At 47.6% G+C, this 25,911-nt stretch overlaps 1 protein-coding gene across 2 annotated transcripts in view; it reads right to left on the reverse strand.

The window, feature by feature from the left end:
- The window catches only part of LOC147091434 (uncharacterized), a 151,069-nt gene that overhangs the window by 27,447 nt on the left and 97,711 nt on the right, over positions 1–25,911 (reverse strand). Inside the window, exon 3 of one of the 2 annotated variants that reach the window (XM_085976788.1) lies at positions 9,272–9,364. In XM_085976788.1, the coding sequence (XP_085832914.1) occupies positions 9,272–9,364 (93 nt within the window). Of the gene's footprint in view, positions 1–9,271; positions 9,368–25,911 lie in introns of both variants that reach the window. The other variant, XM_085976787.1, reaches the window with a different exon arrangement.

Below are 25,911 nucleotides of genomic sequence, written 5' to 3' on the forward strand. Positions count from 1 at the left end.
AGGGCGCCACCATTGCCACGAGAACCGCCGGGAGCGGCGTTGGCAGCAGCGGGGGAGGAAGGAAAGCGTGGGAGACGCCATTTTAAGTCATTGGGAGACGCCATTTTAAACCACACCCAAAATGCCGAAGAGTGGCAGTATCACCGCATTTGACAATGAAGTCGAAGATTGGACTACATATGTCGAATGAATAGAGGTATACTGCAAGGCAAATGAGGTGTTAGATGACAAGAAAGCGTCAGTATTGTTAAATTTAATGGGTGCAAAGACGTATGGTTTATTACGAAATCTAGTAACCCCAACGAAGCCAATGGAAAAGAGTTTTGAAGACATAGTAACGATACTACAGGAACATTTAAACCCCACACTGCTGCTGATAGCAGAAAGATTCAAGTTTCACAAACGGAACCGGCATAAGGATGAAAGCAATGCTGATTATTTAACAGAACTGCGCAAACTATCGAAACACTGCCAGTTTGGAGCGGGACTGGCAGATACCTTAAGGGACAAGTTTGTGTGTGGGCTTCAAAGTGAAGGAACCCAGAAACGGCTTTTATCTGAAAAGGACCTTACGCTGGAAAAGGCTTTCAGCATTGCGGTATCATATGAAGCAGCAGCACGGGGCGCTGCAGAGATACAACAGAGACCGCAAGAATATGGCACAAACGAAATGTCATATGGAACAGAGAAGTGCTATCGCTGTGGCAGAACAACACACGACCAGAATGATTGCTGGTTCAAAGACAAAGTGTGCAGACAGTGTGGAAAAGTAGGACACATAGCACGAGTCTGCAGGTCGGGAAAGAAAACCAGCAATAAGAAACCTACCAAAGGAAAGTACAAGAAGGTACATAAGATGACGGAGAATAGTTCAGACGAACAAAAGAGTGATAACGACTCCGAAAGCAGGGAACTGAGTTGTCTGAAACTACATAATGTGATCACAACGGAGGATCACCGAAACATTTGGGTCACTCTCAAGATAGCAGGAGTCCAGGTAAAGATGGAATTGGGCACAGGATCAGCCCTAACAGTCATAAACCGATGGGACTACGAGCGGCTATTCTCACACATACCCTTGAGAGACACAAAAATTATTTTGAAGACGTACACGGGGCAAAAAGTCTACCCCAAAGGAAAAATAAAGGTGACCGTTATATATAACGGTAAGGGAACATCAAAACTAGACCTGTATGTATTGCAAGATGGAGGACCACCATTACTGGGACGTGAATGGATCTGGAAAATACAACTGGATTGGCATTCCATACAGGCACTGACTGTGGCTGACAAAAAGGATGACGACGTCACACCTGGGCGACTGTCAAAGATCCTAACTGACGTGAAAGAAGTGTTCCAGCAAGGACTCGGAACACTAAAAGGCATGACAGCGAAGATAAAACTGAAGAAAACGCAAGCCCAACCCGGTACCTTATGCGATCCGCCCAGCCGTCGAAGCAGAGCTGGAGAGTCTGGAACGTTCAGGTGTACTGTCCAAGGTAGACTGGAGCGAGTGGGCTACACCCACCGTCCCTGTGATGAAAAAGTCGTTGAGCAGCACGCCTGGGGAACCAAGGAAGGTTCGCATCTGTGGAGACTTTAAGGTAACAGTGAACCCGGTCCTTCACACCGTACAATATCCACTTCCGCGGATTGAAGATATTTTCGCCTCGCTATCTGGAGGGAAACGCTTCACTAAGATTGATCTGGCCCAGGCGTATCTGCAAATGGAGGTAGAAGAAGCATCAAAAAAATACCTCACAATCAACACCCATAAAGGTCTCTACCAATACAACCGGCTGGTATTCGGGCAGCATCAGCTCCGGCTATTTGGCAGAGGGCAATGGAACAAGCCCTGCAAGGGATCCCAGGGACCCAGTGTTATTTGGACGACATCCTGGTCACGGGCGAAAATGACAGTGATCACCTTGCCAACCTGGAGCAGGTGCTCACTAGATTGCAGGAATATGGGCTCCGAGCTAACCGCCCCAAATGCGAGTTTTTTAGAAAACAGATCTCGTATTGTGGCCACGTTATCGATAAAGAGGGGTTACACAAGTCCCCAGAGAAGATTGAGGCAGTAGTCAAGGCTCCAGCACCGGAAAATTTGTCACAACTGAGGTCGTTCCTCGGGCTGGTAAACTACTACCATAAGTTCTTGCCAAATTTGTCTACAATACTTCACCCACTGAACACCCTACTGCAAACTGGGGTGCCATGGAAGTGGAGTGACGAATGTAGACGAGCTTTCCAGAAGAGCAAAACACTAATCACATCGAAAGAGGTATTGGCCCATTACAACCCGGCATTACCAATTCGGTTGGCATGTGATGCGTCACCCTACGGCATTGGAGCGGTGCTGTTGCACAAATTCTCGGACGGCTCAGAGAGGCCAATAGCCTTTGCGTCACGATCACTAACCTCAGCCGAGCGTAACTACACCCAGATTGACAGGAAGGCCCTCAGCCTAGTGTGGGGAGTGAAAAAGTTCAATCACTATCTGCACGGGCAGAAATTCACCTTGCTGACTGATCACCAGCCTCTTGTCTCCATTTTTAATCCGAAGAAGGGTGTTCCGGTGATGACTGCGCAACGACTACAAAGATGGTCACTTTTTCTGGGGGCGCACCACTATGAGATTGAATATAAGGGCACGAAACAGCATGGAAATGCTGATGGGCTATCACGCCTGCCACTGCCTACTGCGGAGGAAGAACCAGCAGTGGATCCTGTCAAAATATTCCATTCGACTATAGTTGAATACCTACCGGTAACTAACGCTTGTATCGAAAAGGAAACCCGAAATGACCCGACACTGTCTCGGGTATATGATTTGACGGTGAAGGGATGGCCAGCACATGGCGACTCACTGTTGCCAGCATTCTTGACAAGGAGAGAACAGCTGTCAGTGTGCCGGGGGACCTTGATGTGTGGATCCCGAGTGGTAATTCCACCCAAGTTAAGGGATAGAGTGCTCAATGAGCTTCATGAGAGTCATCTGGGAGGGGTAAAAATGAAAAGCCTAGCCAGGGCTTATGTGTGGTGGCCGGGAATCGATAAACAAATCGAGGACCTGACCAAGAGCTGCTCAGGATGCCAGAAAGTCCAAAATGCACCACCACAGGCCCCTCTACACCCATGGGAGTGGCCCTCATCTCCATGGCAACGGGTGCATATTGATTTTGCTGGTCCATTCATGGACTCAATGTTTTTAATAGCCGTGGATGCGCACTCGAAATGGCCTGAGGTCATCAAAATGTCCTCCACCACCACGGAGAAAACTATTGCAGTCCTACGGACCATTTTTGCCAGGAATGGCTTGCCAGAACAGATTTGCTCTGACAACGGACCACAGTTTGTGTCCGAAGAGTTCCGGAGGTTCTTGAAAAAGAATGGGGTAAGGCATTACACATCCGCCCCATATCATCCAGCCACAAATGGATTGGCTGAGAGGTTCGTACAAACCTTTAAGAAGGCAATAAAGGCTATGTACAATGACAACATTCTGCTGCAGCACAAGTTGGACAATTTCCTGTTCGCCTACCGGAATGCGACACATGCAGTCACCAACTAGGCCCCAGCCATGATATTCTTTAACCGAAGGTTAAGATCTCGCCTGGATTTGCTCAGACCAAACGTATGAAGAGATGTTGAGAGTAAGCAATTCCAGCACATCCATGAGAAGCCAACAAGGAGCTTCAATGTAGGGCAACCAGCCTTGGCCCGCGACTACCGAACAGAAAAATGGCAGCCAGGAACGGTATGCACACGGCAAGGCCCACTAATGTACACAGTGGACATTGGGGAGAGCATCGTGAGACGCCATGCTGACCAGATCCTAGAGTCACAGGAACAAGTCAACCCCATGTCTCGCCCATACGTACCTGGTGAGGAACCCGACGTACAGGTCGCATCTACCTCAGAAACAGTAGCATCGGAAGCTGATGAACCAACCGACGACAGGGGGCCAGAATCGCCTCCGCACCAAGAGCAAGACACTCGGGAAAGGCACTATCCAGAAAGGATCAGGACGCCTCCCCAAAGACTGAATATATAAATAGACTATTTTCAGCTAATGTTGCATGTTAAAAGTGTTAATTGTAATTAGTTTGATGTTTAATTGTTAAATGAGTGTTATGGTACTGTTAATCTAAAAGGGGAGGAATTGTAATGTATGTACCTTTAAGGGGGGAACTATCTTTTGCAGCTCATGTATACTGTAGTACCGGCAGTGACCACACCTGTATATAGCACTGAGTAGTAATCTGTACAGATCAGTTCCACTGTGAGCCACGTTGAGTAAACACCTGTTGTACCGTTTCTCCTGCAGTCTGTGTCTTATTATACACGGACACAACAACGGGGAGCGGGCAGGAAATCGGACATGAGGCTAGGTTCGGATCGGTCATGGCCCTGTGGGTGGCGGAGCGGGCCCAGGGGCTGTGTAGCCTGGTCCTGCTCCTACTTCTTGTGTTCTAATTCTGTGTTAGATTTCAGGAGATGGTTCTATTCACAGGGATTAGTGGAGACCTCGGGAACAGGCTGCCAGCTAGGAGTCCTTCAAGAGTAAATTGGGCCTGTTCCTGGCTGGGGTGGAGATCACCTCTTACAGAAGGTAAGTACTGTAGGAAATACAGGGACAGAGTGATCTCCTGGACGAGCTTCGATCGCCTAGATGGGTCGGAGAGGAATTTCCCAGATTTTTTCTCCCAAATTGGCACATTGTTTTTTTTTACCTGGTTTTTCGCCTCTCCCGGGAGATCACATGGGTTCGGGTGGAATGGAGAGTGAAAGTAGATTTGAGGCTAAGGTCAGATCAGCCATGATCTTATTGAATGGCGGAGCAGGCTCGAGGGGCCGATTGGCCTACTCGTGCTCCTATTTCTTATGTTCTTATGTTCTCTTGAGGACACAATTAAAGGTATTAGAAACCCTGCTTTCTCCCCATATCCCTTGATCACTTTAGCCTTAAGAAATATATCTAACTCCTTCCTGAATATATTTAATGAATTGGCATCAACTGCCTTCTGTGGTAGAGAATTCCCCAGGTTCACCACTCTCTGGGTGAAGAAATTCCTCCTCATCTCAGTCCTAAATGGCTTACCCCTTATCCTTAGACTGTGACCCCTGGTTCTGGACTCCCCGACCATCGGGAACATGCTTCCCGCATCTAGTCCTGTTAGAATTTTATAAGTTTCAATGAGATCCCCTCTCTTCTAAACTCCAGCGAATATAAGCCCAATTGACCCAATCTCTCCTCATACGTCATTCCTGCCATCCCAGGTATCAGTCTGGTGCATCTTCGCTGCACTCCTTCCTTGGTAAGAACATCCTTCCTCAGATAAGGTGACCAAAACTGCACACAATACTCAAGGTGTGGTCTCACCAAGGCCCTGTACAACTGCAGCAAGACATCCTTGCTCCTGTACTCGAATTCTCTCGCTATGAAGGCCAACACACCATTTGCCTTCTTAACCGCCTGCTGCACCTGCATGCTTACCTTCAGCGACCGGTGCACAAGGACACCCAGGTCTCGTTGCACTTCCCTTTCTCCCAATCTATTGCCGTTCAGACAATAGTCTGCCTTCCTGTTTTTGCCACCAAAGTGGATAACCTTGCATTTATCCACATTATACTGCATCGGCCCAACCACCCAACCTGTACAAATCATACTGGAGTTTCTCTGCATCCTCCTCACAGCACACACGTCCACCCAGCTTTGTGTCATCTGCAAACTTGGAGATATTACATCTAGTTCCCTCGTCTAGATCATTAATATATATTGTGAATAGCTGGGGTCCTAGAACCGATCCCTGCGGTACCCCACTAGTCACTGCCTGCCACTCAGAAAAAGACCCGCTTATTCCAACACTTTGCTTCCTGTCTGCAAACCAGTTCTCTATCCAAGTCAGTACCTTACCCCCAGTCCCATGTGCTTTAACTTTACACGCTAATCTCTTATGTGGGACCTTATCGAAAGCCTTCTGAAAGTCCAAATACACCACATCCACTGGTTCTCCTTTATCTATTCTACCAGTTACATCTATCGAAACCTTTCACAATTTTAAAGACCTCTATTAGGTCATCCCTCAGCATTCTTTTTTCAAGAGAAAAGAGACCCAGCCTGTTCATCCTTTCCTGATATGTATACCCTCGCATTTCTGGTATCATCCTTGTAAATCTTCTCTGCGCCCTCTCCAGTGCATCTATATCCTTTTTATAATATGGGGACCAGGACTGTACACAGTACTCCAAGTGTGGTCTAACCAAGGTTCGATACAGGTTTAGCTTAACTTCCCTACTTTTCAATTCTATCCCTCGAGAAATAAACCCTAGTGTTTGGTTTGCTTTTGTTATGGCCTTGCTAACCTGTGTCACTACTTTTAGTGATTTGTGTATTTGTACTCCGAGATCCCTTTGTTCCTCTACCCCACCCAGACTCGCACCCTCCCAGTGATAAGTGACCTCCCCATTCTTCCTACCAAAATGTAATACCTCACATTTATCTGTGTTGAACTTCATTTGCCAATTATATGCCCATTCTGCAAGTTTATTAATGTCCTCCTGTAACTTGTTGCAGTCCTCCTCTGTATTGACTATCCCCCCAATTTGGTGTCATCCGCAAATTTAGAAATTGTGTTTTTGATTCCAAAGTCTAAGGGCTAGATTTTCAGTTGCTTGCGCCAGCAGTTAGCGCCTTAAGAGAAGTGATTTTCGGGCGCTATGCGTGTAGCGCCTGGGCGCAGCGCAGTTTGCGCCCCGCCCCAAATTAAGTTGCCCGTTAGCGCCGGCGCAAAGTTTAGCGGCCGCCCGGATGCGCGCGCAGAAAATGACGTCACATCCTCGTGCAACGCCCTTTGGCCGCCCCGAATCCAAACTTCAGTCGGACCGCCCCATTGTGCGCCTGGCGTCCAGAGCGTTTGTAAAATGGAACGCAACACACCCTGGGGAGCGCAAATTAAAGGGCACTCGTACAAAAGGCACTCTGCATGTGTTGTGTGGAAGTACGCTGTGTGTTGTTCTGAACGGGCTATTTATGTTTCTGGGTACCAATACACCAATTATTCCTCCTCCTCCTCCTCCTCCTCCTCCTCCTCCTCCTCCTCCTCCTCCTCCTCCTCCTCCTCCTCCTCCTCCTCCTCCTCCTCCTCCTCCTCCTCCTCCTCCTCCTCCTCCTCCTCCTCCTCCTCCTCCTCCTCCTCCTCCTCCTCCTCCCAGACTTTGCATTTGAAAAAAATACATGCACCCTTCCCCTTTAAGAGCTCACTGGCACCAGAGTGTCTGCCGTGCGCTGCGCCCGAGCTCGGGTGTTGCGCTCTCCACCGCCGGCTTAGCGCCTAAAGATACTAGTGGAACGCCTCTTTTAGCACTCCACCAACCTCTTAGGGCGAAGCCACTGAATTTCCGGCAACGGGGCGCTACTTTGGGGCGGGCGATAACTTCGGGCGGGCGCTAAGCTTAGCGCCCCAAAACTGTCTATACTGAAAATCTAGCCCTAAATCATTAATGTAAATTGTGAACAGCAGTGGCCCCAGCACTGATCCTTGTGGAACACCACTACCCACCTTCTGCCGCTGTGAATAGCTACCCTTTACTCCTACTCTCTGCTTTCTGTGCTGAAGCCAGCCAGCTATCCATTCTGCTACTTGTCCCCTGCCTCCGCATTCTCTGACCTTGTTCATCAGTCTATTATGAGGTACCTTATCGAAGGTCTTTTGAAAATCCAGATAAATTACATCTACTACATTACCCTTGTCTACTCTCTCTGTTACCTCTTCAAAAAACTCAACAAGGTTTGAAATCCATGCTGACTATTCATGATTGTATTTTTGGTTTCTAGATGTTCTTCTATTTTCTCCTTTAGTAGGGATTCCATTATTTTTCCTACCACCGATGTTAAGCTGACTGGTCTATAATTCCCTGGATATGTTCAATCCCCCTTCTTAAATATCGGTATTATGTTAGCTATCCGCAAGTCCTAAGTCTAAATCATTAATGTAAATTGTGAACAGCAGTGGTCCCAGCACTGATCCTTGTGGAAGACCACTACCCAACTTCTGCCACTGTGAATAGCTACCCTTTACTCCCACTCTCTGCTTTCTGTCTTGCTTTATGGTGTTGTTGGTGGGGTTGCGGGGGGGCGGGGTACTTAGTACAGCCAGTGGCAGCCATATGGGTACACTGGAGCAAGTTAAGTAAATTTGGCCAGGATGAGGCCATCCCTGGCCTCCCAGGCAGCAATGTGCGCCACCATTCAATGAGATCATGGCTGATCTTCTACCTCATCTCCACTTTCCTGCACTATCCCCATATCCTTTGATTCCCTTAATATTCAAAAATCTAACGATCTCTGTCTGGAATATACTCAACGACTGACCCTCCACAGCCCTCTGGGGTAGAGAATCCTGTCTCTCTCTCTCTGTCTCTCTCTCTCTTTCTCTCTGTCTCTCTCTCTCTCTGTGTCTCTCTCTCTCTGTCTGTCTCTCTGTCTCTCTGTCTCTCTCTCTCTCTGTCTCTGTCTCTCTATCTCTCTGTCTCTCTCTCTCTGTCTGTCTGTCTCTCTGTCTCTCTCTCTCTCTGTCTCTCTCTCTCGCTTTCCATCTCTCTCTCTGTCTGTCTCGCTCTGTCTCTCTCTGTCTCTCTCAGTCTCTCACTTTCCGTGTCTCTCTCATTTTCTGTCTCTCTCTCTGTCTCCCTCTCTCTTTCTGTCTGTCTGTTTCTCTCTCTCTCTGTCTCTGTCTCTCTCTCTCTCTCTCCGTCTCAGTCTTTCTTTCTGTCTCTCTCTCTCTCTCTCTGTCTCTGTCTCTCTCTCTCTGTCTCTGTCTCTCTCTCTCTCTCTCTCTCTCTCTCGTCTCCGTCTCACTCTCTCCCTCTCTCTCTGTCTGTCTGTCTGACTGTCTCGCCCTGTGATGCTTTCTCTCTCTCGTTCTGTCTCCACTCCCAATCCCTGGTCCCGCACTCCCTCTGCCTCACTCTCAGCGTGTGGGAATGGGAGACTCGTCGACTCATCCCCTAGTCTAACTAATTCGTCCCCAGGATCTTCCCCTAGTGGCCACAATTTGCAAGGCTATGGGGAAAGAGCAGAAGATTGTGATTAATTAGACGGTTCTTTCAAAGAGCGGGTAGAGGCACGACGGGCCGAAAGTCCTCGTTCTGCACTGTAGAATTCTATGATCACGACAGGAAGGACAGCTAAACCGACGTAAGTGGTTGTCAACAGTTACAGTCCAAAATTAAAACAAAGGTACCGAGTTAAACTGAATTAACATACCATGACAGATTGGCTTTAACAAGTCCAGCTCACAGAGACTGCAAGGAATCGACTTGTTTTCCGACGTGTTGCTCTGAAGAGAATGATCCTGATCTACTGGAAAAAAATGAGAGATTGTTGGGACAACAGCGGAGGAACAGTAGGGAGATACGTGGTCAGAAAACTCTGAGGACAGGAATAGCAATCAAAACATGCCAACCAACGACCGGGGGCTTGTGCAATGAATCAAGATCTAAGTCACATTGAGAGTGCAGTATCTACAAACCTGGATCATCTCCCCTCAATCTGTCCCTCTCAGTATCTACAAACCTGGATCATCTCCCCTCAATCTGTCCCTCTCAGTATTTACAAACCTGGATCATCTCCCCCTCAATCTGTCGCTCTCAGTATCTACAAACCTGGATCACCTCCCCCTCAAACTGTCCCTCTCAGTATTTACAAACCTGGATCATCTCCCCTCAATCTGTCCCTCTCAGTATCTACAAACCTGGATCATCTCCCCTCAATCTGTCCCTCTCAGTATCTACAAACCTGGATCATCTCCCCCTCAATCTGTCCCTCTCAGTATCTACAAACCTGGATCATCTCCCCTCAATCTGTCCCTCTCAGTATCTACAAACCTGGATCATCTCCCCCTCAATCTGTCCCTCTCAGTATTTACAAACCTGGATCATCTCCCCTCAACCTGTCCCTCTCAGTATCTACAAACCTGGATCATCTCCCCCTCAATCTGTCCCTCTCAGTATCTACAAACCTGGATCATCTCCCCCTCAATCTGTCCCTCTCAGTATTTACAAACCTGGATCATCTCCCCTCAACCTGTCCCTCTCAGTATCTACAAACCTGGATCATCTCCCCCTCAATCTCTCCCTCTCAGAATTTACAAACCTGGATCATCTCACCTCAATCTGTCCCTCTCAGTATCTACAAACCTGGATCACCTCCCCTCAATCTGACCCTCTCAGTATCTACAAACCTGGATCATCTCCCCTCAATCTGTCCCTCTCAGTATCTACAAATCTGGATCATCTCCCCCTCAATCTGTCCCTCTCAGTATTTACAAACCTGGATCATCTCACCTCAATCTGTCCCTCTCAGTATCTACAAACCTGGATCTTCTCCCCTCAATCTGACCCTCTCAGTATCTACAAACCTGGATCATCTCCTCTCAATCTGTCCCTCTCAGTATCTGCAAACCTGGATCATCTCCCCTCAATCTGTCCCTCTCAGTATCTACAAACCTGGATCATCTCCCCTCAATCTGACCCTCTCAGTATTTACAAACCTGGATCATCTCCCCTCAATCTGTCCCTCTCAGTATCTACAAACCTGGATCATCTCCCCTCAATCTGACTCTCTCAGTATCTACAAACCAGGATCATCTCCCCTCAACCTGTCTCGCTCAGTATTTACAAACCTGGATCATCTCCCCTCAATCTGTCCCTCTCAATATCTACAAACCTGGATCATCTCCCCCTGAATCTGTCCCTCTCAGTATCTACAAACCTGGATCATCTCCCCTCAATCTGTTCCTCTCAGTATCTACAAACCTGGATCATCTCCCCTCAATCTGTCCCTCTCAGAATCTACAAACCTGGATCATCTCCCCTTAATCTGTCCCTCTCAGTATTTACAAACCTGGATCATCTCCCCTCAATCTGTCTCTCTCAGTATCTACAAACCTGGATCATCTCCCCTCAATCTGTCCCTCTCAGTATCTACAAACCTGGATCATCTCCCCCTCAATCTGTCCCTCTCAGTATCTACAAACCTGGATCATCTCCCCTCAATCTGTCCCTCTCAGTATCTACAAACCTGGATCATCTCCCCTCAATCTGTCCCTCTCAGTATTTACAAACCTGGATCATCTCCCCTCAATCTGTCCCTCTCAGTATTTACAAACCTGGATCATCTCCCCCTCAATCTGTCCCTCTCAGTATCTACAAAGCTGGATCATCTCCCCCTCAATCTGTCCCTCTCAGTGTCTACAAACCTGGATCATCTCCCCCTAAATCTGTCCCTCTCAGTATCTACAAACCTGGCTCATCTCCCCTCAACCTGTCCCTCTCAGTATCTGCAAACCTGGATCATCTCCCCCTCAATCTCTCCCTCTCAGTATTTACAAACCTGGATCATCTCACCTCAATCTGTCCCTCTCAGTATCTACAAACCTGGATCACCTCCCCTCAATCTGACCCTCTCAGTATCTACAAACCTGGATCATCTCCCCTCAATCTGTCCCGCTCAGTATCTACAAATCTGGATCATCTCCCCTCAATCTGTCACTCTCAGTATCTACAAACCTGGCTCATCTCCCCTCAATCTGTCACTCTCAGTATTTACAAACCTGGATCATCTCACCTCAATCTGTCCCTCTCAGTATCTACAAATCTGGATCATCTCCCCTCAATCTGTCACTCTCAGTATCTACAAACCTGGATCATCTCCCCTCAATCTGTCCCTCTCAGTATTTACAAACCTGGATCATCTCCCCTCAATCTGTCCCTCTCAGTATCTACAAACCTGGATCATCTCCCCTCAATCTGACCCTCTCAGTATCTACAAACCTGGATCATCTCCTCTCAATCTGTCCCTCTCAGTATCTGCAAACCTGGATCATCTCCCCTCAATCTGTCCCTCTCAGTATCTACAAACCTGGATCATCTCCCCTCAATCTGACCCTCTCAGTATTTACAAACCTGGATCATCTCCCCTCAATCTGTCCCTCTCAGTATCGACAAACCTGGATCATCTCCCCTCAATCCGACCTTCTCAGTATCTACAAACCAGGATCATCTCCCCTCAACCTGTCTCGCTCAGTATTTACAAACCTGGATCATCTCCCCTCAATCTGTCCCTCTCAATATCTACAAAGCTGGATCATCTCCCCCTCAATCTGTCCCTCTCAGTATCTACAAACCTGGATCATCTCCCCCTCAATCTCTCCCTCTCAGTATTTACAAACCTGGATCATCTCACCTCAGTCTGTCCCTCTCAGTATCTACAAACCTGGATCACCTCCCCTCAATCTGACCCTCTCAGTATCTACAAACCTGGATCATCTCCCCTCAATCTGTCCCTCTCAGTATCTACAAATCTGGATCATCTCCCCTCAATCTGTCCCTCTCAGTATTTACAAACCTGGATCATCTCCCCCTCAATCTGTCCCTCTCAGTATTTACAAACCTGGATCATCTCACCTCAATCTGTCCCTCTCAGTATCTACAAACCTGGATCATCTCCCCTCAATCTGTCCCTCTCAGTATCTACAAACCTGGATCATCTCCCCCTCAATCTGTCCCTCTCAGTATTTACAAACCTGGATCATCTCCCCTCAACCTGTCCCTCTCAGTATCTACAAACCTGGATCATCTCCCCCTCAATCTGTCCCTCTCAGTATCTACAAACCTGGATCATCTCCCCCTCAATCTGTCCCTCTCAGTATTTACAAACCTGGATCATCTCCCCTCAACCTGTCCCTCTCAGTATCTACAAACCTGGATCATCTCCCCCTCAATCTCTCCCTCTCAGAATTTACAAACCTGGATCATCTCACCTCAATCTGTCCCTCTCAGTATCTACAAACCTGGATCACCTCCCCTCAATCTGACCCTCTCAGTATCTACAAACCTGGATCATCTCCCCTCAATCTGTCCCTCTCAGTATCTACAAATCTGGATCATCTCCCCCTCAATCTGTCCCTCTCAGTATTTACAAACCTGGATCATCTCACCTCAATCTGTCCCTCTCAGTATCTACAAACCTGGATCTTCTCCCCTCAATCTGACCCTCTCAGTATCTACAAACCTGGATCATCTCCTCTCAATCTGTCCCTCTCAGTATCTGCAAACCTGGATCATCTCCCCTCAATCTGTCCCTCTCAGTATCTACAAACCTGGATCATCTCCCCTCAATCTGACCCTCTCAGTATTTACAAACCTGGATCATCTCCCCTCAATCTGTCCCTCTCAGTATCTACAAACCTGGATCATCTCCCCTCAATCTGACTCTCTCAGTATCTACAAACCAGGATCATCTCCCCTCAACCTGTCTCGCTCAGTATTTACAAACCTGGATCATCTCCCCTCAATCTGTCCCTCTCAATATCTACAAACCTGGATCATCTCCCCCTGAATCTGTCCCTCTCAGTATCTACAAACCTGGATCATCTCCCCTCAATCTGTCCCTCTCAGAATCTACAAACCTGGATCATCTCCCCTTAATCTGTCCCTCTCAGTATTTACAAACCTGGATCATCTCCCCTCAATCTGTCTCTCTCAGTATCTACAAACCTGGATCATCTCCCCTCAATCTGTCCCTCTCAGTATCTACAAACCTGGATCATCTCCCCCTCAATCTGTCCCTCTCAGTATCTACAAACCTGGATCATCTCCCCTCAATCTGTCCCTCTCAGTATCTACAAACCTGGATCATCTCCCCTCAATCTGTCCCTCTCAGTATTTACAAACCTGGATCATCTCCCCTCAATCTGTCCCTCTCAGTATTTACAAACCTGGATCATCTCCCCCTCAATCTGTCCCTCTCAGTATCTACAAAGCTGGATCATCTCCCCCTCAATCTGTCCCTCTCAGTGTCTACAAACCTGGATCATCTCCCCCTAAATCTGTCCCTCTCAGTATCTACAAACCTGGCTCATCTCCCCTCAACCTGTCCCTCTCAGTATCTGCAAACCTGGATCATCTCCCCCTCAATCTCTCCCTCTCAGTATTTACAAACCTGGATCATCTCACCTCAATCTGTCCCTCTCAGTATCTACAAACCTGGATCACCTCCCCTCAATCTGACCCTCTCAGTATCTACAAACCTGGATCATCTCCCCTCAATCTGTCCCGCTCAGTATCTACAAATCTGGATCATCTCCCCTCAATCTGTCACTCTCAGTATCTACAAACCTGGCTCATCTCCCCTCAATCTGTCACTCTCAGTATTTACAAACCTGGATCATCTCACCTCAATCTGTCCCTCTCAGTATCTACAAATCTGGATCATCTCCCCTCAATCTGTCACTCTCAGTATCTACAAACCTGGATCATCTCCCCTCAATCTGTCCCTCTCAGTATTTACAAACCTGGATCATCTCCCCTCAATCTGTCCCTCTCAGTATCTACAAACCTGGATCATCTCCCCTCAATCTGACCCTCTCAGTATCTACAAACCTGGATCATCTCCTCTCAATCTGTCCCTCTCAGTATCTGCAAACCTGGATCATCTCCCCTCAATCTGTCCCTCTCAGTATCTACAAACCTGGATCATCTCCCCTCAATCTGACCCTCTCAGTATTTACAAACCTGGATCATCTCCCCTCAATCTGTCCCTCTCAGTATCGACAAACCTGGATCATCTCCCCTCAATCCGACCTTCTCAGTATCTACAAACCAGGATCATCTCCCCTCAACCTGTCTCGCTCAGTATTTACAAACCTGGATCATCTCCCCTCAATCTGTCCCTCTCAATATCTACAAAGCTGGATCATCTCCCCCTCAATCTGTCCCTCTCAGTATCTACAAACCTGGATCATCTCCCCCTCAATCTCTCCCTCTCAGTATTTACAAACCTGGATCATCTCACCTCAGTCTGTCCCTCTCAGTATCTACAAACCTGGATCACCTCCCCTCAATCTGACCCTCTCAGTATCTACAAACCTGGATCATCTCCCCTCAATCTGTCCCTCTCAGTATCTACAAATCTGGATCATCTCCCCTCAATCTGTCCCTCTCAGTATTTACAAACCTGGATCATCTCCCCCTCAATCTGTCCCTCTCAGTATTTACAAACCTGGATCATCTCACCTCAATCTGTCCCTCTCAGTATCTACAAACCTGGATCATCTCCCCTCAATCTGTCCCTCTCAGTATCTACAAACCTGGATCATCTCCCCTCAATCTGTCCCTCTCAGTATCTACAAACCTGGATCATCTCCCCCTCAATCTGTCCCTCTCAGTATTTACAAACCTGGATCATCTCCCCTCAATTTGTCCCTCTCAGTATTTACAAACCTGGATCATCTCCCCTCAATCTGTCCCTCTCAGTATCTACAAACCTGGATCATCTCCCCTCAATCTGTCCCCCTCAGTATCTACAAACCTGGATCATCGCCCCTCAATCTGTCCCTCTCAGTATTTACAAACCTGGATCATCTCCCCTCAATCTGACCCTCTCAGTATTTACAAACCTGGATCATCTCCCCCTCAATCTGTCCCCCTCAGTATCTACAAACCTGGATCATCTCCCCTCAATCTGTCCCTCTCAGTATTTACAAACCTGGATCATCTCCCCCTCAATCTGTCCCCCTCAGTATTTACAAACCTGGTTCATCTCCCCTCAATTTGTCCCTCTCAGTATTTACTAACCTGGATCATCTCCCCTCAATCTGACCCTCTCAGTATCTACAAACCTGGATCATCTCCCCCTCAATCTGTCCCCCTCAGTATCTACTAACCTGGATCATCTCCCCTCAATCTGTCCCTCTCAGTATCTACAAACCTGGATCATCTCCCCTCAATCTGTCCCTCTCAGTATCTACAAAGCTGGATTATCTCCCCTCAATCTGTCCCTCTCAGTATTTACAAACCTGGATCATCTTCCCTCAATCTGGCCCTCTCAGTATTTACGAACCTGGATCATCTCCCCTCAATCTGTCCCTCTCAGTATCTACAAATCTGGATCAAGTCCCCTCAATCTGTCCCTCTCAGTATCTACAATCCTGGATCATCTCCCCTCAATCTGTCCCTCTCAGTATCTACAAACCTGGATCATCTCCCCTCAATCTGTCCCTCTCAGTATCTACAAACCTGGATCATTTCCCCTCAATCTGTCCCTCTCAGTATCTACAAACCTGGATCATCGCCCCTCAATCTGACCCTCTCCGTATCTACAAATCTGGATCATCTCCCCTCAATCTGTCCCTCTCAGTATCTACAAAACTTGATCATCTCCCCTCAATCTGTCCCTCTCAGTATCAACAAACCTGGATCATCTCCCCCTCAATCTGTCCCTCTCAGTATCTACAAACCTGGATCATCTCCCCTCAATCTGTCCCTCTCAGTTTCTACAAACCTGGATCATCTCCCCCTCAATCTGTCCCTCTCAGTATCTACAAACCTGGATCATCTCCCCCTCAATCTCTCCCTCTCAGTATCTACAAACTTGGATCATCTCCCCTCAATCTGTCCCTCTCAGTTTCTGCAAACCTGGATCATCTCCCCCGCAATCTGTCCCTCTCAGTATTTACAAACCTGGATCACCTCCCCCTCAATCTGTCCCTCTCAGTATTTACAAACCTGGATCATCTGCCCTCAATCTGTCCCTCTCAGTATCTAGAAACCTAGATCATCTCCCCTCAATCTGTCCCTCTCAGTATCTACAAACCAAGTCATCTCCCCCTCAATCTGTCCCTCTCAGTATCTACAAACCTGGAACATCTCCCCCTCAATCTGTCCCTCTCAGTATCTACAAACCTGGATCATCTCCCACTCAATCTGACAATCTCAGTATTTACAAACCTGGATCATCTTCCCTCAATCTGTCCCTCTCAGTATTTACAAACCTGGATCATCTCCCGCTCAATCTGTCCCTCTCAATATCTACAAACCTGAATCATCTCCCCCTCAATCTGTCCCTCTCAGTATCTACAAACCTGGATCATCTCCCTCTCAATCTGTCCCTCTCAGTATCTACAAACCTGGATCATCTCCCCCTCAATCTGTCCCTCTCAGTATTTACAAACCTGGATCATCTCCCCTTCAATCTGTCCCTCTCAGTATTTACAAACCTGGATCATCTCCCCTTCAATCTGTCCCTCTCAGTATATACAAACCTGAATCATCTCCCCTCAATATGTCACTCTCAGTATTTACAAACCTGGATCAGCTCCCTCAATCTGTCCCTCTCAGTATTTACAAACTTGGATCATCTCCCCCTCAATCTGTCCCTCTCAGTATCTACAAACCTGGATCATCTCCCCTCAATCTGTCCCTCTCTGTATCTACAAACCTGGATCATCTCCCCTCAATCTGTCCCTCTCAGTATTTACAAAGCTGGATCATCTCCCCTCAATCTGTCCCTCTCAGTATCTACAAAGCTGGATCATCTCCCCTCAATCTGTCCCTCTCAGTATCTACAAACCTGGATCAGCTCCCTCAATCTGTCCCTCTCAGTATTTACAAACTTGGATGATCTCCCCCTGAATCTGTCCCTCTCAGTATCTACAAACCTTGATCATCTCCCCTCAATCTGTCCCTCTCAGTATCTACAAACCTGGATCATCTCCCCTCAATCTGTCCCTCTCAGTGTCTACAAACCTGGATCATCTCCCCTCAATCTGTCCCTCTCAGTATTTATAAACCTGGATCATCTCCCTTCAATCTGTCCCTCTCAGTATGTACAAACCTGGATCATCTCCCCTCAATCTGTCTCTCTCAGTATCTACAAACCTGGATCATTTCCCCGTCAATCTGTCCCTCTCAGTATCTACAAACCTGGATCATCTCCCCCTCAATCTGTCCCTCTCAGTATTGACTAACCTGGATCATCTCCCCTCAATCTGTCCCTCTCAGTATCTACAAACCTGGATCATCTCCCCTCAATCTGTCCCTCTCAGTATTTACAAATCTGGATCATCTCCCCTCAATCTGTCCCTCTCAGTATCTACAAACCTGGATCATCTCCCCTCAATCTGTCCCTCTCAATATCTACAAACCTGGATCATCTCCCCTCAATCTGTCCCTCTCAGTATCTATAAACCTGGATCATCTCCCCTCAATCTCCCCCTCTCAGTATTTACAAACCTGGATCATCTCTCCTCAATCTGTCCCTCTCAGTATTTACAAACCTGGATCATCTCCCCTCAATCTGTCCCCCTCAGTATTTACAAACCTGGATCATCTCCCCTCAATCTCTCCCTCTCAGTATTCACAAACCTGGATCATCTCCCCATCAATCTGTCCCTCTCAGTATCTACAAACCTGAGTCATCTACCCCTCAATCTGTCCCGCTCAGTATCTACAAACCTGGATCATCTCCCCTCAATCTGTCGCTCTCAGTATCTACAAACCTGGATCATCTCCCCTCAATCTACCCCTCTCAGTATCTACAAACCTGGATCATGTCCCCTCAATCTGTCCCTCTCAGTATCTACAAACCTGGGTCATCTCCCCCTCAATCTGTCCCTCTCAGTATCTACAAACCTGGATCATCTCCCCTCAATCTGTCCCTCTCAGTGTCTACAAACCTGGATCATCTCCCCTCAATCTGTCCCTCTCAGTATCTACAAACCTGGGTCATCTCCCCCTCAATCTGTCCCTCTCAGTATCTACAAACCTGGATCATCTCCCCTCAATCTGTCCCTCTCAGTGTCTACAAACCTGGATCATCTCCCCTCAATCTGTCCCTCTCACTATTTACAAACCTGGATCATCTCCCCCTCAATCTGTCCCTCTCAATATCTACAAACCTGGATCATCTCCCCCTCAATCTGTCCCCCTCAGTAACTACAAACCTGGATCATCTCCCCCTCAATCTGTCCCTCTCAGTATCTACAAACCTGGATCATCTCCCCCTCAATCTGTCCCTCTCAGTATCTACAAACCTGGATCATCTCCCCCTCAATCTGTCCCTCTCAGTATCTACAAACCTGGATCATCTCCCCCTCAATCTGTCCCTCTCAGTATCTACAAACCTGGATCATCTCCCCCTCAATCTGTCCCTCTCAGTATTTACAAACCTGGATCATCTTCCCTCAATCTGTCCTTCTCAGTATTTACAAACCTGGATCTTCTCCCCTCAATCTGTCCCTCTCAGTATCTACAAACCTGGATCATCGCCCCTCAATCTGTCTCTCTCAGTATCTACAAACCTGGATCATCTCCCCTCAATCTGTCCCTCTCAGTATCTACAAACCTGGATCATCGCCCCTCAATCTGTCCCACTCAGTATCTACAAACCTGGATCATCTCCCCCTCAATCTGTCCCTCTCAGTATTTACAAACCTGGATCATCTTCCCTCAATCTGTCCTTCTCAGTATTTACAAACCTGGATCTTCTCCCCTCAATCTGTCCCTCTCAGTATCTACAAACCTGGATCATCGCCCCTCAATCTGTCCCCCTCAGTATCTACAAACCTGGATCATCTCCCCTCAATCTGTCCCTCTCAGTATCTACAAACCTGGATCATCTCCCCTCAATCTGTCCCTCTCAGTATGTACAAACCTGGATCATCTCCCCTCAATCTGTCCCTCTCAGTATCTACAAACGTGGATCAACTCCCCTCAATCTGTCCCTCTCAGTATCTACAAACTTGGATCATCTCCCCTCAATCTGTCCCTCTCAGTTACTACAAACCTGGATCATCTCCCCCTCAATCTGTCCCTCTCAGTATCAACAAATCTGGATCATCTCCCCTCAAACTGTCCCTCAAAGTATCTACTAACCTGGATCATCTCCCCTCAATCTGTCCCTCTCAGTATCTACAAACCTGAATCTTCTCCCCCTCAATCTGTCCCTCTCAGTATCTACAAACCTGGATCACCTCCCCCTCAATCTGTCCCTCTCAGTATTTACAAACCTGTATCATCTGCCCTCAATCTGTCCCTCTCAGTATCTACAAACCTGGATCATCTCCCCTCAATCTGTCCCTCTCAGTATCTACAAACCTGGGTCATCTCCCCTCAATCTGACCCTCTCAGTATCTACAAACCTGGATCATCTCCCCTCAATCTGTCCCTCTCAGTATCTACAAACCTGGATCATCTCCCCTCAATCTGTCCCTCTCAGTATCTACAAACCTGGATCATCTCCCCCTCAATCTGTCCCTCTCAGTATCTACAAACCTGGATCATCTCCCCCTCAATCTGTCCCTCTCAGTATCGACAAACCTGGATCATCTCCCCCTCAATCTGACCCTCTCAGTATTTACAAACCTGGATCATCTCCCCTCAATCTGTCCCTCTCAGTATTTACAAACTTGGATCATCTCCCGCTCAATCTGTACCTCTCAGTATCTACAAACCTGAACCATCTCCCCCTCAATCTGTCCCTCTCAGTATTTACAAACCTGGATCATCTCCCCCTCAATCTGTCCCCCTCAGTATCTACAAACCTGGATCATCTCCCCCTCAATCTGTCCCTCTCAGTATTTACAAACCTGGATCATCTCCCCTCAATCTGTCACTCTCAGTATTTACAAACCTGTATAATCTCCCCTCAATCTGACCCTCTCACTATTTACAAACCTGGATCAGCTCCCTCAATCTGTCCCTCTCAGTGTTTACAAACTTGGATCGTCTCCCCCTCAATCTGTCCCTCTCAGTATCTACAAACCTGGATCATCTGCCCTCAATCTGTCCCTCTCAGTATCTACAAACCTGGATCATCTCCCCTCAATCTGTCCCTCTCAGTATCTACAAACCTGGGTCATCTCCCCTCAATCTGACCCTCTCAGTATCTACAAACCTGGATCACCTCCCCCTCAATCTGTCCCTCTCAGTATTTACAAACCTGGATCATCTGCCCTCAATCTGTCCCTCTCAGTATCTGCAAACCTGGATCATCTCCCCTCAATTTGTCCCTCTCAGTATCTACAAACCTGGGTCATCTCCCCTCAATCTGACCCTCTCAGTATCTACAAACCTGGATCATCTCCCCTCAATCTGTCCCTCTCAGTATCTAGAAACCTGGATCATCTCCCCTCAATCTGTCCCTCTCAGTATCTACAAACCTGGATCATCTCCCCCTCAATCTGTCCCTCTCAGTATCTACAAAGCTGGATCATCTCCCCTCAATCTGTCCCTCTCAGTATCTACAAACCTGGATCATCTCCCCTCAATCTGTCCCCCTCAGTACCCACAAACCTGGATCATCTCCCCCTCAATCTGTCCCTCTCAGTATCTACAAAGCTGGACCATCTCCCCTCAATCTGTCCCTCTCAGTATCTACAAACCTGGATCATCTCCCCTCAATCTGTCCCCCTCAGTATCTACTAACCTGGATCATCTCCCCTCTATCTGTCCCTCTGTATTTACAAACCTGGATCATCTTCCCTCAATCTGTCCCTCTCAGTTTTTACAAACCTGGATCATCTCCCCTCAATATGTCCCTCTCAGTATCTACAAACCTGGATCATCTCCCCTCAATCTGTCCCTCTCAGTATCTACAAACTTGGATCATCGCCCCTCAATCTGTCCCCCTCCGTATTAACAAACCTGGATCATCTCCCCTCAATCTGTCCCTCTCAGTATCTACAAACCTGGATCATCTCCCCGTCAATCTGTCCCTCTCAGTATCTACAAACCTCGATCATCTCCCCTCAATCTGTCCCTCTCAGTATCTACAAACCTGGATCATCTCCCCTCAATCTGTCCCTCTCAGTATGTACAAACCTGGATCATCTCCCCTCAATCTGTCCCTCTCAGTATCTACAAACCTGGATCATCTCCCCCTCAATCTGTCCCTCTCAGTATCAACAAACCTGGATCATCTCCCCTCAATCTGTCCCTCAAAGTATCTACAAACCTGGATCATCTCCCCTCAATCTGTCCCTCTCAGTATCTACAAACCTGGATCATCTCTCCCTCAATCTGTCCCTCTCAGTATCTACAAAACTGGATCACCACCCCTTCAATCTGTCCCTCTCAGTATTTACAAACCTGGATCATCTGCCGTCAATCTGTCCCTCTCAGTGTCTACAAACCTGGATCATCTGCCCTCAATCTGTCCCTCTCAGTATCTACAAACCTGGATCACCTCCCCCTCAATCTGTCCCTCTCAGTATTTACAAACCTGGATCATCTGCCCTCAATCTGTCCCTCTCAGTATTTACAAACCTGGATCATCTCCCCTCAATCTGTCCCTCTCAGTATTTACAAACCTGGATCATCTCCCCTCAATCTGTCCCTCTCAGGATCTATAAACCTGAATCATCTCCCCCTCAATCTGTCCCTCTCAGTATCTACAAACCTGGATCATCTCCCCCTCAATCTGTCCCTCTCAGTATTTACAAACCTGGATCATCTCCCCCTCAATCTGTCCCTCTCAGTATCTACAAACCTGAATCATCTCCCCCTCAATCTGTCCCTCTCAGTATCTACAAACCTGGATCATCTCCCCCTCAATCTGTCCCTCTCAGTATTTACAAACCTGGATCATCTCCCCTCAATCTGTCACTCTCAGTATTTACAAACCTGGATAATCTCCCCTCAATCTGACCCTCTCACTATTTGCGAACCTGGATCAGCTCCCTCAATCTGTCCCTCTCAGTATTTACAAACGCGGATCGACTCCCCCTCAATCTGTCCCTCTCAGTATCTACAAACCTGGATCATCTCCCCTCAATCTGTCCCTCTCAGTATTTACAAACCTGGATCATCTCCCCTCAATCTGCCCCTCTCAGTATCTACAAACCTGGATCATGTCCCCTCAATCTCTCCCTCTCAGTATCTACAAATCTGGATCAGCTCCCTCCATCTGTCCCTCTCAGTATTTACAAACCTGGATCATCTCCCCTCAATTTGTCCCTCTCAGTATCTACAAACCTGGGTCATCTCCCCTCAATCTGACCCTCTCAGTATCTACAAACCTGGATCATGTCCCCTCAATCTCTCCCTCTCAGTATCTACAAACCTGGATCATCTCCCCTCAATCTGTCCCTCTCAGTATTTACAAACCTGGATCATCTCCCCTCAATTTGTCCCTCTCAGTATCTACAAACCTGGGTCATCTCCCCTCAATCTGACCCTCTCAGTATCTACAAACCTGGATCATCTCCCCTCAATCTGTCCCTCTCAGTATCTAGAAACCTGGATCATCTCCCCTCAATCTGTCCCTCTCAGTATCTACAAACCTGGATCATCTCCCCCTCAATCTGTCCCTCTCAGTATCTACAAACCTGGATCATCTCCCCTCAATCTGTCCCTCTCAGTATCGACAAACCTGGATCATCTCCCCCTCAATCTGACCCTCTCAGTATTTACAAACCTGGATCGTCTCCCCTCAATCTGTCCCTCTCAGTATCTACAAACCTGGATCATCTCCCGCTCAATCTGGCCCTCTCAGTATCTACAGACCTGAACCATCTCCCCCTCAATCTGTCCCTCTCAGTATTTACAAACCTGGATCATCTCCCCCTCAATCTGTCCCCCTCAGTATCTACAAACCTGGATCATCTCCCCCTCAATCTGTCCCTCTCAGTATTTACAAACCTGGATCATCTCCCCTCAATCTGTCACTCTCAGTATTTACAAACCTGTATAATCTCCCCTCAATCTGACCCTCTCACTATTTACAAACCTGGATCAGCTCCCTCAATCTGTCCCTCTCAGTATTTACAAACTTGGATCGTCTCCCCCTCAATCTGTCCCTCTCCGTATCTACAAACCTGGATCATCTCCCCTCAATCTGTCCCTCTCAGTATTTACAAACCTGGATCATCTCCCCTCAATCTGTCCCTCTCAGTATCTACAAATCTGGATCAGCTCCCTCCATCTGTCCCTCTCAGTATTTACAAACTTGGATCATCTCCCCCTCAATCTGTTCCTCTCAGTATCTACAAACCTGGATCATCTCCCCTCAATCTGTCCCTCTCAGTATCTACAAACCTGGATCATCTCCCCTCAATGTGTCCCTCTCAGTTTCTACAAACTTGGATCATCTCCCCCTCAATCTGTCCCTCTCAGTATCTACAAACCTGGATCATCTCCCCTCAATCTGTCCCTCTCAGTATCTACAAACCTGGATCATCTCCCCTCAATCTCTCCCTCTCAGTATTTGCAAACCTGGATCATCTCCCCTCAATCTGTCCCTCTCAGTATCTACAAATCTGGATCATCTCCCCTCAATCTCTCCCTCTCAGTATTTACAAACCTGGATCATCTCCCCTCAATCTGTCCCTCTCAGTATCTACAAACCTGGATCATCTCCCCTCAATCTGTCCCTCTCAGTATTTACAAACCTGGATCATCTCCCCTCAATCTCTCCCTCTCAGTATTCACAAACCTGGATCATCTCCCCATCAATCTGTCCCTCTCAGTATCTACAAACCTGAGTCATCTACCCCTCAATCTGTCCCGCTCAGTATCTACAAACCTGGATCATCTCCCCTCAATCTGTCGCTCTCAGTATCTACAAACCTGGATCATCTCCCCTCAATCTACCCCTCTCAGTATCTACAAACCTGGATCATGTCCCCTCAATCTGTCCCTCTCAGTATCTACAAACCTGGGTCATCTCCCCCTCAATCTGTCCCTCTCAGTATCTACAAACCTGGATCATCTCCCCTCAATCTGTCCCTCTCAGTGTCTACAAACCTGGATCATCTCCCCTCAATCTGTCCCTCTCAGTATCTACAAACCTGGGTCATCTCCCCCTCAATCTGTCCCTCTCAGTATCTACAAACCTGGATCATCTCCCCTCAATCTGTCCCTCTCAGTGTCTACAAACCTGGATCATCTCCCCTCAATCTGTCCCTCTCACTATTTACAAACCTGGATCATCTCCCCCTCAATCTGTCCCTCTCAATATCTACAAACCTGGATCATCTCCCCCTCAATCTGTCCCCCTCAGTAACTACAAACCTGGATCATCTCCCCCTCAATCTGTCCCTCTCAGTATCTACAAACCTGGATCATCTCCCCCTCAATCTGTCCCTCTCAGTATCTACAAACCTGGATCATCTCCCCCTCAATCTGTCCCTCTCAGTATCTACAAACCTGGATCATCTCCCCCTCAATCTGTCCCTCTCAGTATCTACAAACCTGGATCATCTCCCCCTCAATCTGTCCCTCTCAGTATTTACAAACCTGGATCATCTTCCCTCAATCTGTCCTTCTCAGTATTTACAAACCTGGATCTTCTCCCCTCAATCTGTCCCTCTCAGTATCTACAAACCTGGATCATCGCCCCTCAATCTGTCTCTCTCAGTATCTACAAACCTGGATCATCTCCCCTCAATCTGTCCCTCTCAGTATCTACAAACCTGGATCATCGCCCCTCAATCTGTCCCACTCAGTATCTACAAACCTGGATCATCTCCCCCTCAATCTGTCCCTCTCAGTATTTACAAACCTGGATCATCTTCCCTCAATCTGTCCTTCTCAGTATTTACAAACCTGGATCTTCTCCCCTCAATCTGTCCCTCTCAGTATCTACAAACCTGGATCATCGCCCCTCAATCTGTCCCCCTCAGTATCTACAAACCTGGATCATCTCCCCTCAATCTGTCCCTCTCAGTATCTACAAACCTGGATCATCTCCCCTCAATCTGTCCCTCTCAGTATGTACAAACCTGGATCATCTCCCCTCAATCTGTCCCTCTCAGTATCTACAAACGTGGATCAACTCCCCTCAATCTGTCCCTCTCAGTATCTACAAACTTGGATCATCTCCCCTCAATCTGTCCCTCTCAGTTACTACAAACCTGGATCATCTCCCCCTCAATCTGTCCCTCTCAGTATCAACAAATCTGGATCATCTCCCCTCAAACTGTCCCTCAAAGTATCTACTAACCTGGATCATCTCCCCTCAATCTGTCCCTCTCAGTATCTACAAACCTGAATCTTCTCCCCCTCAATCTGTCCCTCTCAGTATCTACAAACCTGGATCACCTCCCCCTCAATCTGTCCCTCTCAGTA

The sequence above is a fragment of the Somniosus microcephalus genome, unplaced genomic scaffold (assembly GCF_052327205.1).
Source record: "Somniosus microcephalus isolate GS21.2 unplaced genomic scaffold, FLI_Smic_1.0 unresolved_chr3, whole genome shotgun sequence".
Classification (NCBI taxonomy): Eukaryota; Metazoa; Chordata; class Chondrichthyes; order Squaliformes; family Somniosidae; genus Somniosus; species Somniosus microcephalus.